Source organism: Syngnathus typhle, linkage group LG9, assembly GCF_033458585.1.
Source record: "Syngnathus typhle isolate RoL2023-S1 ecotype Sweden linkage group LG9, RoL_Styp_1.0, whole genome shotgun sequence".
In the NCBI taxonomy this organism is placed as follows: domain Eukaryota; kingdom Metazoa; phylum Chordata; class Actinopteri; order Syngnathiformes; family Syngnathidae; genus Syngnathus; species Syngnathus typhle.
The window spans coordinates 9,012,893-9,029,294 of NC_083746.1; the positions used below are offsets into that span (position 1 = coordinate 9,012,893).

At 38.8% G+C, this 16,402-nt stretch overlaps 2 protein-coding genes across 2 annotated transcripts in view; both read left to right on the forward strand.

The window, feature by feature from the left end:
- Positions 1 to 150: 150 nt before the first annotated feature.
- pofut2 (protein O-fucosyltransferase 2) lies at positions 151 to 4,479 on the forward strand. The gene is made up of 9 exons (XM_061287445.1): positions 151 to 359; positions 997 to 1,250; positions 1,313 to 1,457; positions 1,560 to 1,670; positions 1,965 to 2,031; positions 2,146 to 2,271; positions 2,336 to 2,516; positions 2,645 to 2,768; positions 3,050 to 4,479. Exons 1-9 carry the CDS (start codon positions 184 to 186, stop codon positions 3,201 to 3,203), a joined length of 1,338 nt encoding a protein of 445 aa, XP_061143429.1. The 5' UTR covers positions 151 to 183; the 3' UTR covers positions 3,204 to 4,479.
- Positions 4,480 to 4,981: 502 nt separating this feature from the next.
- The window catches only part of abca12 (ATP-binding cassette, sub-family A (ABC1), member 12), a 39,000-nt gene continuing 27,579 nt past the window's right edge, over positions 4,982 to 16,402 (forward strand). Inside the window, exons 1-19 of the mRNA XM_061287443.1 lie at positions 4,982 to 5,197; positions 5,985 to 6,062; positions 6,140 to 6,233; positions 7,969 to 8,113; positions 8,395 to 8,507; positions 8,680 to 8,750; positions 9,016 to 9,186; positions 9,266 to 9,459; positions 9,529 to 9,647; positions 9,848 to 9,948; positions 11,056 to 11,202; positions 11,465 to 11,616; positions 11,735 to 11,868; positions 12,475 to 12,605; positions 12,731 to 12,895; positions 12,972 to 13,180; positions 13,271 to 13,407; positions 13,521 to 13,635; positions 13,732 to 16,359. Coding sequence (XP_061143427.1) covers positions 5,997 to 6,062; positions 6,140 to 6,233; positions 7,969 to 8,113; positions 8,395 to 8,507; positions 8,680 to 8,750; positions 9,016 to 9,186; positions 9,266 to 9,459; positions 9,529 to 9,647; positions 9,848 to 9,948; positions 11,056 to 11,202; positions 11,465 to 11,616; positions 11,735 to 11,868; positions 12,475 to 12,605; positions 12,731 to 12,895; positions 12,972 to 13,180; positions 13,271 to 13,407; positions 13,521 to 13,635; positions 13,732 to 16,359 — 4,892 coding nt within the window. The 5' untranslated portion in view covers positions 4,982 to 5,197; positions 5,985 to 5,996. The remainder of the gene's footprint in view (positions 5,198 to 5,984; positions 6,063 to 6,139; positions 6,234 to 7,968; positions 8,114 to 8,394; positions 8,508 to 8,679; positions 8,751 to 9,015; positions 9,187 to 9,265; positions 9,460 to 9,528; positions 9,648 to 9,847; positions 9,949 to 11,055; positions 11,203 to 11,464; positions 11,617 to 11,734; positions 11,869 to 12,474; positions 12,606 to 12,730; positions 12,896 to 12,971; positions 13,181 to 13,270; positions 13,408 to 13,520; positions 13,636 to 13,731; positions 16,360 to 16,402) is intronic.

The window sequence follows — 16,402 nt, forward strand, 5'->3', positions numbered from 1 at the left end:
AAAGTAAAACATTTTGAAAAATAAGGGAGAGGAAAAAAAGATCATACTTCCACAATTGAGTGAGATCTTAAACTGTGATATCGAAACAAAAGTTAATGATGCTCAATTTGTTCGTTTCCCGGATGCGGGTGGTTGCCAAGGCAACGTTTGTCGAATTCCGGAAGTGCGTGGCTTTGAGGAAATATGGCGTTCAGAGAAACGTGTTTATCATTTGCTGCTACAGCTTCAACGTCCTTTCCTAGTATTTTGTGTTTTTCCATTTTGATTGCTTTCGCAGGCTTTGCAAAGGCAGATAGCGGAGACGTGTTTAGTGCAAGCAACACGCCTACTGTACCCATCGCCGCCGCTAGGGATCTACGGTAAACATGGTGACACGTTCAGTTATGCTAGCAGCCCTTGGCTACTGTGAAATTCATTACAGTGATTCATTTCGAAAGTAATTAAAGGTTTGCGTGGTTGAGGTTGCATGTTTGACGCCCCACTGTCGTATTTGAACTGTGATTCAACCTCATCGTAGGTCACACTGGAATCGTTCTGCTGTCACGACACACCGTTGGAAAAATCGAAACTTTAATGCTTTATTTAACAACTGAGCCACGTAGCATCCGCAGCAAAGCTTTTAAGCACATTTGCTCAATGATCATTATAAATGATGAAATTCGGCGATGTTGTTGTGAATGCTGGAACATTCTAATGCCTGTATCAAACTCAAGTTTTTATTTGTCAGTTTGTTTTTTTAGAATTAAAATCTAATGCGATATCGTCGTTTCTACTGACGTGTCATCAGTCTGAAGCTACTCTGTTTGCTTCCATTATAACGCAGAGCTATGACAGACTGCACTGTTCTGAGATAAATGTGTTTCCCTTCTATCTCTGAATTTCAAAAATATAGAGTTTAACATTCTTACTACCTAACTGAGTGAGCTCAATATTGCCTAATTTTCAAGGTCTGTAATTAAGAAGACTCACTCACTTTTTGTTTTGCTGCATCTTAAGATACCTTCTGTACGATGTGAACCCTCCAGAGGGTTTCAACCTGCGGCGAGATGTATATATTCGCATCGCATCCCTGGTGAAATCTCTGAGGAAGAACGGTGATGACTGGGTCCTTGTGCTTCCCCCCTGGGGTCGCTTGTATCACTGGCAGAGCCCCAACCTCCATCAGATCCGCATCCCTTGGGGAGAGTTCTTCAGCCTCACCAGCCTACAGGTCAACGTTCCGGTGATCGAGTATGAGGAATTCATTGCTGGTGAGTAATTTTGACTCACACCAATCTATAGTCTGTTCACTTTTTTCTTCTTTAAATTCCAGAAAATGGAGGTCCATTTATTGATCAAGTTGTGGTCCTGCAAAATTACGCGGAGGGATGGACTGATGGGAAATGGGAGGAAAAGGTTGATGAGCGGCCGTGCATTGACAAATTGATGTACAACAAAGATAAACAGGGCTACTACAGGTGATATAGACCTTCCACGAAACAAATTATTTTCTGCTTTGTTCATTGGTTGGGTCACTTTATCAGCAACTTTATCCATCTCCTCTGTGCTGCCTTTCCAAGGGGCTGGTTTTGGGGCTTCGAAGAGACGAGAGCTCGAAACGTAACTTGTCTGTCAGCACAAGGTCATGCCTCCATCATGGTCCCGGTTCTTCGACAGAACATTACAGTGACGTGAGAAATATTGTATAACTCGTGCTTAGATCAAAATTTGTAAGTTTTATTTGTGGCAAGTGTTTATGATAATACAAACAAGAAGTGACAGGAGTAAATATCTTTAAAAAATGTAGACAGTTAAATTGCTATTGAATGTTATTCTAGATTCTTTCTTCAGTTTTTTTAAAGCACTTGTAGTCCAGAGTAATTCTAGACTACTAATCTTGCTTTGTAATTTGCATAGATGACCCTACAGGTGGCAGTCGTAAATTGTCCAACTCGTTTTTTTTTGTTTTTTTTCGTCATCCGCAGCTCTGTAATGCTCGACCGAGCAGAAACACTTCTCCATGATCATTATGCAGGAAAGGATTACTGGGATGTAAGTGACACAAAACACAAGCGTGACAAATGCAGCAAGCTGCTGTTTTCATTTACTGCTCTTGTTCTTGATATATAATGTGGGATGAAAATAATATCTACCGCATTTTAACAGAGCCGTCGCAGTATGGTGTTTGCCAAGCACCTGCGTCTCATTGGAGATGAGTTCAGAGCAAAGTACCTCAACTCGACAGATGATGGCGACCACACGGTTTACAATGAAGACTGGACTCGCATGAAGGTGAGTCAGCATCTTTGCCGTGACTGCTGAAACTGCTTTTTTATTACAACCATTTCCTTCTCAGGCCAAGCTGGGCTCTGCCAAAGGGGGCCCGTACCTCGGGGTCCACTTGCGGCGAAAGGATTTCATCTGGGGTCACAGAGAGGACGTCCCCAGCCTGAAGGGGGCTGTGAAAAAAATACGGAACCTGATGAAGAAGCACAAACTGGAGCAAGTCTTTGTTGCGACCGATGCAGACCAGGAAGGTGATGTCTTATTAACTGGAATTATTTTTCCATTATCTTTGTTTTCATAATCAAAGTGAATTGAGAATTCTGTCCGCATTGTATTGAAAGCGCCATCAGTGTATCTCCGTATTTACGCCATCCCACAGAACTGAAGGAGCTAAAGAGGCTGTTGCCTGAGATGGTGCGATTTGAAGCGTCCGCAGAGGACCTGGAGCTTTTGAAAGATGGAGGAGTGGCAATCATTGATCAGTGGATTTGCGCTCATGCAAGGTAACCTGGTGATCATTGGGACCTTGGGATGGATGCATTGTGTAGTTTTGTTTTCCTGCTTTGAGTTTCTCCCGTCAAGAAGGAACAATCCACTTCCTTATTGTGCAACAAAACAAGCATAACTTAATTATATACAAGAGGTTACGCCACCATCTCCTGCATGGTTAACTCAGTTTGTTTTATAATGTGAATATTTGAAAATCGAAAACCTGCTACGGGAAACTAGTGGAACCAGCCATGCTGTCAACTGATTATTTTTTTGCTTTTATCGCTCAATCTAGATTCTTCATTGGAACATCGGTTTCGACTTTTTCCTTCCGTATCCACGAAGAGCGTGAAATACTTGGTTTTGATCCAAAGACCACTTACAACCGCTTCTGTGGGGATGCCGAGAAAGAGTGTGAACAACCTACACACTGGAAAATTGTTTACTGATGGCACCTTTGAAGTTTGCTACTTTACACAAGTGCCAAAGCCAATGTCAATCAAGGACACAGTACACTATTTGAACTCCTGTTTTTTTTTGTCTTGTACTTTTTTTTATGCCAAGGAGTGGCTGACCTGGAGTAACACCAAGAGCATATTTTTCTGCCAAACAGTCTCATTTGCATAATATTTGAAGACAGATTTCAATTGGTGTGATATTTTTCTATTATTAATTACTCATATCATTGGCACGGGTGGAAAATATCTTTGCTTTTTGTAGAAGATTTGAATCAGTGTTTTTAAATAAGTGGAATTTGACATTCTGGATATGTTTTTTTGTGGCGGACACTATAATTTAGTTGTATTTGCAAAGTGGCAAGTATTTCTGCCCCAATCTTGCATATTCTATTGCATTTTCCAATTGAAAAGATCCACTCTCACTTGTTACTCATTCTTGCACAATAACTCGTAGGTTTTTACAATTTTACTGAAGCAGGTAATGCTCGGAATATGTTCTACACAGAGAGGAAAATACTGTGAGTGTAAAGCACTACAAGTCATTTTGCCACTTGCTGTCGACTGAAAATGACATGACATGACAAATCACGGCTCACCGTTTTTATTTTATTTATTTGTGTGTGTGTGTGTGTCTGTGTGGGTGGAGGGGACATGTCATTTGCAAGCTGAGCTTCAGATCATTGATCAGCACATGCCACTGGTCATGATTCAAGTTCATCTGACATTGAAAAGATGACATTTTCCAAATTGAATTCCACAGTCTGGGAATTAGAATCTTGCTGGTTGTGTATGGCATTCCAGGTTATGTCTGGTTGGTATGTCAAAGGTGTGGACGTGACAATGAGCATGCAAAATTACTTCATGATTTTCTTTACACAAGTGGTTCTTAACCTTTTTCTTTGTTCGCACCCCATTCAATTCACCAACCAGTTCTCGCACCCCTAACCCTAAATAATTGTTACAATAATAATTGGTTTACTTGCATTATCCCTAATGCCAATTAACACAATGACGTCTTCTTTTTTCCCCTTTTTTCGGTTACCCGACCATTATCCCCGAAAAATTGTAAATTTCCCCCAGGGTATCCTAGCACCCCCTAGGAATCATTCTCGCACCCCCGGTTAAGAACCACTGCAAAAGTTGTGCAGAGTTGTGCATATCTGTATGCATTGGTACACGTGATCAAGAGAAACTGGAGAACAGTTTTACACTCCTCCCTTTGGTTCTCCAACCTCCACCATGCAACAATAAACTCATTATGCAGCTATTGTGTAATGTTCCGTTTCCTCTTTATGTGTGAAGGTTTCCCGGAATAACTCATTTGAATTGTCTCCTCTGTATTGTTGAGCATGGAGAAAAAAAGTATTTTTAGTTTACAAAGTCTACCCCTGTTCAAATGACATCTGGGATTACAAAAATCAGGATAAAGCGTTTCATTTTTTTTATTGAAACAATGTACACACTAGTATCTTTATTTAAATTTCAAATGTGCATGAGAATTCCCACAAAAAAAATCCCGTCACCCCCCTTTTTTTTTTTCTTCACTGGCCCTAAATCCTCTTCCGTAAAAGTTCACTAAAACAAAATAAACATGTACAAGCGCTCGTCCTATGAAGCCATTTGCACAGTATTGTGTGTATTTGCAAACAATATTAAAGTGAAAGAGATGCAGACTTAGGCGTTACGCAACTATCTACTGTTAGAGGCAAGAATGCGCGCTCGTGATTGGTCCGCGTGCTGGAGACGGGAGTGTTAGGTGAGCAGGTGGAAATTCAACAGTTACTTTCCACGGGATGAGTGAGCTCGCCGAATCAAAGCCAAAGTCTCAAATGGTTGTTTTTCTTCTTTCTAAGAAGAACAAGCGCGTCGTGTTTTGATTTAATTAAAGAGGTCGTTGTTGGAGAGGTCTTCGAGTGTTTTTTTTTTTTTCTTACGCCACGAATAGACAAGGAAAAAAAAAGATCATTTGCAGAACAAACTAACAGGTGAGTGTTACTGTATCATGACATCTTGATTCAATTAGGTTATTAGGTTAAAATACAATATAATCAATAATTGTTTCAGTTTTTCGTGTTCTTTTTAAAGAAGAAATGACTTCGGTCCATTATTTTAAGGAAAGGGATGATTATCTTTGCATCAATGCAAATTTAAGACTTGTTGATTATTATTTCTACCTTTGTGTATAATTGCTGCTACGACTAATATATATATATATATATATATATATATATATATATATATATATATATATATATATATATATATATATATATATATATATATATATATATATATATATATATATATATATATATATATATATATATATAATGCCGGTTAGTTACTTGATACAGGCACATTTCGTGAATTACAGTTTCCCAAATTTTATTGAGCCGAGCACACCAACAAATACAAATGTTACAAAACGTATCCTCAAATAATGATGAACTTGTCTCTATTAACTTGCAAATGTTCTTATTCAATGTGAAATCATTGCTTATTTTAACACAGAGCTGTTATTATTATTGTTGTTATTTTTCACTTGATTGAATGGCAATTGGTGGAAAGACCGTGATAGATAGATCAACAAAGATACGTTATTTGTAATAAGAAATTATATAGTATTGGACAAGTAATTTACATATCTTTACAAATACAATCAATATACATTTGTCCATGTAGAAAGTCAACATACAAAATATGCTTGAAAAACATAATTTTCAAAACATACACAAACATAACATATTTTAAGACATTTTGTCTCCATTACAGCCTGGCCCAAAGATGGGCTTCTTCCAGCAAGTCAAGCTTCTTCTTTGGAAAAATGGGCTGAATATAATCCGAAATCCAGTGAGTGTAACATTTATTCTAAGAAAGTTGGGGGAGCAATTGAAGGGGATTTATGGAATTGATCTGATGTTTTATAGGTCTGGTCGGTGACTCTGATCATCTGGCCTCTGATCATCTTTATTATTGTTGCTGTGACCCGAGATTATTACCCACCACAGCTTCGTGAGCCATGTAAGTGAAAAGATCCGGGTTAAATCTTCTTAATTTTTATATTTACAAATGAGTCATCATAAAAGACAATCATTCAACGGCAATAAATTATGTTTTATTTATTTTATATATAAATAAATTATTATTGTTTTATATAAGATAACAAGGAACACAAAATTAATGGAAACTTTTACCTGATATACCAGTCTAACCTGTGAGGTTGTGTCTTATTGCAGTCCCAATTAGAAATAAATACTAATTTAAAAATAAAGAAATACATTAAATACACACTGACTGGAAATAAACACAAAATAATAAAAATAATTTGAAATAAATTGTTTTATCAAATATCTCCTTGAGCATAAATATATAAAGTCTATAACAAGCATGAACTCAAAATGTCAATTTTTTTAGTGAACTCCAAATAGTGAAAAAATAACACTGTGTGTAATTAAGTGTAATTTCCCACACATTTTTTCATTTTATTTTAACCACTAGATTTATCTAATAATAAGGATTATTAATAATAATTATTATTATATTAGTATTATTAAATTATTATTTTAATAGCAATTAAAATGACCCATTTTCTGTTATCTCAATGTTGTTTACAGCTTTACAATTTGGGGCATTACCTTTTCACAATGAGAGTAAATAAAAGGATAATTCCTCAAATGTCACAAGTCCTCAGCAACCAACCTTTGAACCACATATTTTCCTTTTATTTATCAAGTCAACAAACTTAAGTCAACCAAGGTTAAAGGTGTTCCGGAAGAGTCAATGTAGGTGTTTTTCACACATTTAATTTTCCACCTTGTGACGTTTATGATGCAATTTGACCGAACTGCGCAAGACATAGCTTGTGATAAATTTAGTTGTATGAATTCTCCTAATTTTCCGTTTAATAACATATTGACTTGTATTGCTATGCAGATTAATCGGCTTGGAACAATCACGCCACAACAATTTTTTGTTAGGCTGCAGGAACATGTAATGTAATTTAATCTATTCATTAAATTATTCTATTCATTCTCAAACACATGACAATTCCTTAGATGAGCGTCGAGAAATTATTTGGGTACTTTATAAATAAGGCATTAAATCATATTAACTTTCAGTGGGATGGTTTAACTATACCTGTATTCATATTTATAGTTTACTCCCAACTGAGTGAGTCGGACATTATACCTTTATTTTTGACAGCTAGGCACTGAGGACATTTGAAAAGGAGTGTATACACGGTATTGTTGTAACCAAAAACAGTCTTGTAGCTGCTGTATGAGGATGGTTTCCAAAGTTAAAAATGCAGTGGACCAACAGTGCTTGTGTTTTTTTTGGTCTATGTCAGGATGTCAAACTTTTCATGGCAGCTCCACTCCCAATTTTGACAAACCCAAATGAATGGATAATTGCTAAAGGTGCAACCGTATGCCAAAAATAGTTTCAAAGTTTTATTCCGAATTGTAAAACTGACATACGTCAAACAAAAGTTACGCATCCTTTATTTAAGCATTTAAACATTCATCCCGATGTGGTCCACTAATCCCGACAATCTCAACAGGAAGAATTTTGTTGAGGAAACAAACTTGATTGACAGACGTTTTTGGCACTGCCCAAACTTTGAAAAACAAACAATGACGAATGTTTTTAATGTTCAAAGTTCATTGAACTAGTTTGCCCGCATTTTTTTTCATGCAATGGAACATTACAGTTATTTAAGGGGTGTGAGATATGTCTGGTCTGTCTGGTTTTCTAGGCTATGTGTCACCCCGGAACCTGCCCAGCACCGGCTTTTTCCCATTTTTGCAGACCGTCATGTGCAACTCAGATAGCAGATGTCGCAACATGTCACGTCTGGTGACCCCATCAAAGTTGACAAAAAGATCCACTCATAATACAAGGTATTCCCATTACATTACATAAACATTTGACATTTTTACTCACACTAATTTATTTTTCTGTCACACGGTTTGTAATTGGGAGATAAGCTACCATCTTGTTTTATATTAGTTTCGTTTTGTGAAAATATTAAAGTTTGTGTGTGTCTACCTCTTGTAGGCACTATCATCAAAATCTTACTATTATTATTATTATTATTATTATTATTATTATTATTTTTAAAAATACAAGGCAAATGTTTCAAAGAGAAAGCCACAGTTGCCTAATGTTGTACTTTTAATAGGTCATCGGCGACGGGTTCTCTCTTGGCAAAGATGATTCAAGGTGGTGACTTTTACACGTTCCCAAACGACTCCAGTCTGGACTTACCACTTTTCAACTTGAAAGAAATATTGAGTAAGTTCCTTCTGGAATGTTATGCTTTCACGTGTCACGTTTGTAGACACAATCATCCTTTTCTTTTGTTTATTGTTCCATAACCAATGAGGTATGCTGATTTACAACTTAGCATCATCGTAACCATAATAATCAGCACAGTCATTACTCTGTTTGTTCTCTTTTGTTACAGTGGCAGCTGATCGAAAAAAACACAATGGCACTGCCACCCACACCAACAATTCAACGTTCATTAGCAACCAGGTACTGCAGGAACGTAACGTAGGGCGTGAACAAGGGAAAGTCCAACTAAACTCATCGATTATGTTGGTTGGGTATAAAAACGAAAGCAAAGTCGCAATAGTTGTGCTAAATATGGAGTACCGTATTTTCCGCACTATAAGGCGCACCTAAAAACCTCCAATTTTCTCAAAAGCCTGAAGGTGCGCCTTATAATCCGGTGCGCCTTACAGTGCGGAAAATACGGTAGTATAAAGTTGTCTGACGACGACTGTGAAATCCCTTCTAGGACGCCGTGCACAAAATGATGGAAGCAATAAACCTGCTGAAGCGGCCCATCTGTGCCATAAGTCTGACGGCCCTCAACGCAAGCTCACCCGGCCCCATCAGCAATGCAACAATCAACTTTTGCAACTCAAACAGTACTGTCTTTGAGGTTTTTCTCCGGATACTCAACCAGGTGTGTGTGCATGTGTGTGTGCCAATAAGTTGGTTATCAGCACGCAAATTGGTTTCTTATTCGATTCTGTGATTCAAAGCTCCTCAAAGAAGAAATGCTAACTCAACCCGACCAGCTGGCAAAGGTCTTCGGGGCTGTGATGTTGGTGTTTGAAGAGATGCAGAACGAGAGTTCCTTATGGGAGAGCCTTCTAGCTATTCCCGAGCTCTACTCTGCTGGATCACTTGAACAAATGTTGGACACCTCAGCGGTTCTTCTCACCAACATACAGGGGTGAGGTGCTTTGAGTTGTTTAGCTGTTTGTCACAGTTGCCTTACTGCTCTTTTTTCTTCTTTTCATAGCATTCAGCATGTTATCCAGAGCAATTTCCCTGAAACTGCTGAGTCAATCTTTGGACTGCACCCGTTAATTGCTGGAGGCATCGACATTATCCGCTATGCTCAAAAGTGGCCTGGCAATGGTAACTAAGCATGTGTATTAAAGCCGTATCAAGCAATAGAATAGAATAGAATAGAATAGAATAGAATAGAATAGAATAGAATAGAATAGAATAGAATGCCTTCTAGAATATAATAGCGTTGCACTTTGGCATACCCGTGTTGAAATTACCGTACGATAGCATTCATGTGTAATGTAAATCTATTGTTTGCCTCTCTTTAGACGTGTCCATCTCCCTCGGAGACATTGTAATCCTGAACAATGACTCAGTCAGTATAATGGCTGAACCGGTTTTACGAGCTATCCGGATACCACTTACCCAGGTTTGTTATGGAGTGTGGAAAACCTCTTTTTCTGTTTCAATTCAAAACTAATTCAGGTGGCTTCATATTTAAAGTGCTTTTCACTTTACTAGAAGCAGAAGGAACATTTTATGTATGCGTGATCTATTTATTTATTTATTTATCTATCTATCTATCTATCTATCTATCTATCTATCTATCTATCTATCTATCTATCTATCTATCTATCTATCTATCTATCTATCTATCTATCTATCTATCTATCTATCTATCTATCTATCTATCTATCTATCTATCTATCTATCTATCTATCTATCTATCTATCTATCTATCTATCTATCTATCTATCTATCTATCTATCTATCTATCTATCTATCTATCTATCTATCTATCTATCTATCTATCTATCTATCTATCTATCTATCTATCTATCTATCTATCTATCTATCTATCTATCTATCTATCTATCTATCTATCTATCTATCTATCTATCTATCTATCTATCTATCTATCTATCTATCTATCTATCTATCTATCTATCTATCTATCTATCTATCTATCTATCTATCTATCTATCTATCTATCTATCTATCTATCTATCTATCTATCTATCTATCTACCTACCTACCTACCTACCTACCTACCTACCTACCTACCTACCTACCTACCTACCTACCTACCTACCTACCTACCTACCTACCTACCTACCTACCTACCTACCTACCTACCTACCTACCTACCTACCTACCTACCTACCTACCTACCTACCTACCTACCTACCTACCTACCTACCTACCTACCTACCTACCTACCTACCTACCTACCTACCTACCTACCTACCTACCTACCTACCTACCTACCTACCTACCTACCTACCTACCTACCTACCTACCTACCTACCTACCTACCTATCTATCTATCTATCTATCTATCTATCTATCTATCTATCTATCTATCTATCTATCTATCTATCTATCTATCTATCTATCTATCTATCTATCTATCTATCTATCTATCTATCTATCTATCTATTCGTTCATTTATTTGAATAGGGCCAATGCACATTAATGAATGTTAGTATAAAAACAAATATGCGTGCATCCAGTCTGACTGTTTTCTCTTCCTCAGGTTTTGTTTTTGACATTAGATGGAGACATTCTGGAAGACTACATTTGTGACAACAGTAGTAACCCCTTGTGGCTCACAGCCATGTGCATGTCTGGTGCAGTGGACATGATTCTAGACTACATAAGTCCTGGCAAGGTCGCTCAGCAGGTAGGCTACATTCATAGTGCCAACTACCTTAGAAAACACTCTTTTGGATTCTATTTTTGACTGAGACCAATGCAAAATAAATTTGAGAAAATAGATAGGATTTATTATTATAGAGTCGTATTCACCAGTGAGTGCAAAGACGTGTGCTCACAAATTTAAATAAATGACATCATAATATGCATTTTCTTCAGAAATATTGAAATAAAAAACAATGTCTTCAGCTCATTTTAAATTTTCTTGTCCCCTGAACCTTTTCAAACAGGCTTTACTGGCTTGGAGTAAGCACGTCGCTTCCCATGATGTTTCATTTTTCAAAGGGCTGCTCCACAATCTCACAGGCAGCAACGGAGGTTCCAACATCTCAAGACCCTGGCATAAGATAGATACACAACCACGAAAAATTGAGGAGGAGCTGTACGTCCAATATTTTCTGTTCATACAAACTTTAACACACAATTTGTTAGACTAGCTCATTTTTAGAGAGCTACCGTGTTTCCCAGACAAGATTTTAAGGATGCTTTACACTTGGCAGATTTTTGACAGTCGGTGAAGTGTTGCTGAAGTTGAGTGAGATTCATCCTGACGTGGACATGATTGTTCAGCAGACCCTTGGCGTTGGCTTCAAGTCCATGGAAATAGCAAGTCTCTCAATAGCTACCGTTGAAGGTAAAAAAACAGCAACAGGCAAACAGTGATCCTGTCATATATGCAGGAAGCATTAATTAGGTTTCGTGTTATAATCTAATTTTAGTGGCTGGCAAAAAAATAGAGGAAAAAAATAGAAGAATTGCACTAGAATAGCAATTTTATGGCATACAACATAAAAGAAATCACGAAAATTTCTACCTTTCCTTTTAAAAATTTCAACCTATACAAGTAGACGCTAGAAATAAATATTTCACAAGAGTTTAGAGTTGGAAGAAAGTCATATATTCGTGTCACGCAAGGCCTCTATTGTTCTCTCTATTGAAGTACTGGTAGTATTTAACTGAAAGGTAAATAGAGCATGCTCACACCCTTTCTCAAGAGACGGCTGACTGATTTCATAGATAAGAGTGACTCAAAGGGTTTACGTACTTGCGAGATACTCAATACTCGCTCAAAAAGAAAACATCCCCCGTTGAGCTTTTATACAAAAGTAAATAGCACATACAGTAAGTGGGTGTGGTCCTAGGGTCATTGTTAAAAGTATTATTCTGTAACCTGACATCACAGTATAGTTTAAATTGAAACTTTTCCTGCCTGTATTATTTTTTAACTCCTGTTTTGCAGAAATGATGGACAATACCTTGAAAGATTCTGCTCGACTCCAAAACATTTATCAAACCTTGCTTACAAATCAAAGTGAAGCAAGTGTTTGGATCAGCCAGATCTTAAATAGCGTCACTCAAGTCATAATGAAGGTATGTCTTCAGAAATTTGTGTTGTCTGGTTTCATCAACACTTTGCTGTCCAGAGCACAAAATCTACACGGGTGTAGCTCAGTTAAACAGAAATCATCAAAATCATCATGATTTTGCTTCTACAGAGTCTGGCATCACCAAATGTGACGTGTGAGGATGCACTGGGACCCTTCCAGTGGCTGTTGTCTACTGAGACCATTAAGTTTGAAGTGTGGAAATCTATTATCTGCGAGAACTCCATAACGCTTGAGAATCTTCTCCTGGTGGAGTGGATGCCACTGATTGAAAAAGTAAGTTTGGAAATTTTTGGTTCTTTCAACTAAAGCAAAAGTGGCAAAAAATATATTGGTATGCTGTCGTTCATAGGGAGAAGAGCTATACAACGTTCTGAGGGATGAAGAAAAAGACTTCAATGTTACTCTTTCTATGATTCTCTCCGAGTGGCATCGATTGTATAACAGCTCCCTGGAATTCGGAGCGTTCCTGCACAGGTTGTCCTCAGAGCTGGGGCCGGATTATGCGTTAAATTGGTTACCGGGAAACAGCTCGGATATTACGGAGACTCTTCTACAAAGGTTTGGAGAAAGTGCATCCAGCATTTGAGTAACATTGCATGTATGCAGTGAATGAAAAGCAGCAGATCATTTCTTCCTTTGCTTTTTCAGTGTTTTTGTTTTCATGGTCAATTTGGGAGAAAAGATTGAGAAGAGTCCACAGTGGCCTGAGATGAAAAGCTACTTCATTATGGTTTCCTGGGTCTTTAACTACGTAAACTACGGGGCCACGATTCAACCAGCAAACTGTGAGTCCCTTTGCTGTTAATCAATGTATTCTGTTATTAAGAAACAAGAAATAGGACGGAAACTTTTTTTATAATTTCAACATTTGCTGTTTTTTTTAAAACATGACCTTTAGGTTCTCTTGATATGGACACCCTCAATATTTATTGTGATGCCCATTTGAGTTGGGATACATTTGTTGAAGGTCTCTTTGGGGTTATAATGTTGCCAAGCCAAGACCTCCTGGTTAAGTAAGTGGCAACATTTCTGAATGAATATCTGAACGCACCAGTTCAACAAGTCTCACTATAGTTCTGTCCCTTTTGTTTTTTCTCGATCCTTTGTAGTTACCTCAAAGCGACTGTCACTCTATTACAAAACGTGTATGGAGACCTCGTTGAAAATATGACTGCTTCATATTTAACACAAGAAATTAAAGGTGGAGATGCCCTCTCAGCTTACCTGATCAACTTAATGAACAAACTGGACAATTTTACTCGGACCGTCACCACACTCTCAGATGAAAACATCGTCGACCCCGAAGTCATGGTTCCCATCGTTAGCGAACTGTTTGAGTGCACAGGTCTGTCACCACTTCTGCCTCTGCTCTTCGGCAACGGCTCAGTCAATGCCTCCAGCATTATTGATGCAGCTGTGAAGCTCGGTCGAGGCAACCAGCACATTTTTACCTTCAATGAGACGGATCCAACGATGCCTGAACTGGAGTGGTTGATAATGCAGTTCCTTTCCTCGGAGGGGAACCTCACAATGTCCCTCTCCTATGTGATGGGCAACACCCTGCTTACCTACTCCAACTACTTCGATCGAGAGAAAGTTGTCCATGTCCAAGACGCCTTAAAGCCGTTCACCAACCAAACCTCATCAGGAATTGTAGAGGGCATTCTTAGTGCTATGGAGCTTCTCAAGGAAGTGGTTGATTCACCAAATGGTGACCCAAGTAATTTAATTCTTTCATACATCCACCAACTTCAAGAATGTATTGCATCCCTACTTAAACTGCGACGAATCCAACAAACCTTGTTGCCAAACGGACAACTGACCACAGCTGAAGTTACTGACCTCCACCAAGTCTCCACTGACCTTATCAACCTCCTCACCCCCGAGAGCCTTGACAACCTCACTCAGATTGGCCCAGAAGCTGCCCTGGATCTGGTGATAGAAAGAATTCTTCCTTTCTTACCACCAGAATTCCAAGAGCCAGCTGATTTATACTATCAAGATTTCAAAGCATTGCAGTACCACTTGTCTTTATGCGCTTCAGAACAGAACTGTTCATCTGGAATTTCTGAATTCTTCACATTTCTGGACGAAATCGTCAACTTGACGCTCTCGGCCGATGCTAACGTCACCATCAACATAACCAACAAGTTTCTGGAGAGTGGGGAATACTTATATGAAGACGTCACATCCGCTTTCTTTTCACTCATGTTGTCTCCGAATGATACTGTCTACGTCAACGCCTTCAATCAGACACTTCAGTTCATCCAACTGGTTATAGCCATGCCAATTATTACAATCCCTCATATCCAGGATGCTCTGAGACAGTCCAACCTTACCCTAGAAGAACTAAACTACATCTCTCACCTTGCTGGAGCCGACAATGTTAATGAGCTGTCAGTAAATATAATGGAGATAGCCAATGTTCCAAAATGCTTTGAATTACAGCACAACGCATCCGTGACAGCCCAGTGTGTTATGGGATTAATAGACAAGGCCAGCAATTTCCTGGCAAACATACCTGCTCTGCAGAATCACACAACCATCATCTCCCTTGTCCCATTAATTGTCAATAAAACCACAAGTGAGCTCATTCAAGTCAATTTTACCTCCAACGCACAAATGCCCATCATACATGTTCTTAATGACACGCTGAACAATATTAAGATGAACCTCCAGATGAACAATCTGAGTACTCCAGAGATCCTGAAGGAAATTCAAGTGATGGAAGGTTTATTGAAAGTAGCCGCTAACCCAGAACCCTTGAACCTCATTCTCGAGGCCATGTCGGTGCCATACTCCGAGGAAGTCACCATTGCGTACTTGCAAATCATGCAGTGGTATTTGCAACGGTTGGAAAATGTGACAAGCACCAGCTTTGTCTCAGAACTTCTTCACCCGTTCTATCGTCTCACGCAATTACAAGTGACCTTGCAAATAGCCCACACGAATTTAACTTTGTTTATCAACAATCAGGTTGACCACTTTCAGGACCCGGCGGACGGTGCGGACGTGAGAAAAATCGGCCAAGCAACTGTTGCGATTCTGCAGCAAATTCTGAACTACATAATAGTCAACATTCAAGTCCAGGATGAGAATTTTCAAATTTTTAGCTCGGTTCCATTCATCAACTCAACCATGCTACATGAAATTGAGCAACAAATTCAACTTTACCTTGAGCTTATCCATGACTGGATGGAGGAACCCAATGTCACAGCAGTCTTCAACAGTATGCTCCATTGGGGAAACGCTTCCATAAATGCTTCCACACCTGTAAAAGACCTTCACCTCCTCTTACAGTCGATGGTTAGCTATCTCTCTGTAGAACAGCGGGCGTACCTCACCATCATCAGCAATATCACCCGGTCCTTGAGCAAAGCTATTATGGTGCTGGAGCATCCAGGAGAGCTACAGTTTGACCACCTGTTTGCTGCCATCATGGAAGCAGTCCAAAGTTTCTTGCAAGTTCTGACCCAAGACACGGCCCCACTGTCACAGTCTGCGCAGGAAAACATCCAGGAAATTATTCGCAATACTGTGGTGCTCTTTGTCGAGCAGAACTTGACTTTTTCCACATCACTCAACCTCACCCTGGACATCCTCAATAGAACAGAAATGGCTGTTCAGCAGCTGGTGCCAGAAGAGTTTGCTGTCTACTTGCTACCTGTCCTCAAAGTATTCACCAATTATTTTGAGACGATCACCGTCGCTTCTGGACCAGACAACTGGAACATCATGTGAGTGGCAGTTTTGACGCTTTTGAAGTATTTCAGAATAAAT

What these genes read in the sequence shown, in the direction of transcription:
- pofut2 (XM_061287445.1), top strand. Translation starts at nt 184, where the DNA reads ATGGCGTTCAGAGAAACGTGTTTATCATTTGCTGCTACAGCTTCAACG. An exon ending in GCCGCCGCTAGGGATCTACG is followed by an intron (nt 360 to 996) that starts GTAAACATGGTG and finishes CTGCATCTTAAG; the next exon opens with ATACCTTCTGTACGATGTGA. An exon ending in GATAAACAGGGCTACTACAG is followed by an intron (nt 1,458 to 1,559) that starts GTGATATAGACC and finishes TGCCTTTCCAAG; the next exon opens with GGGCTGGTTTTGGGGCTTCG.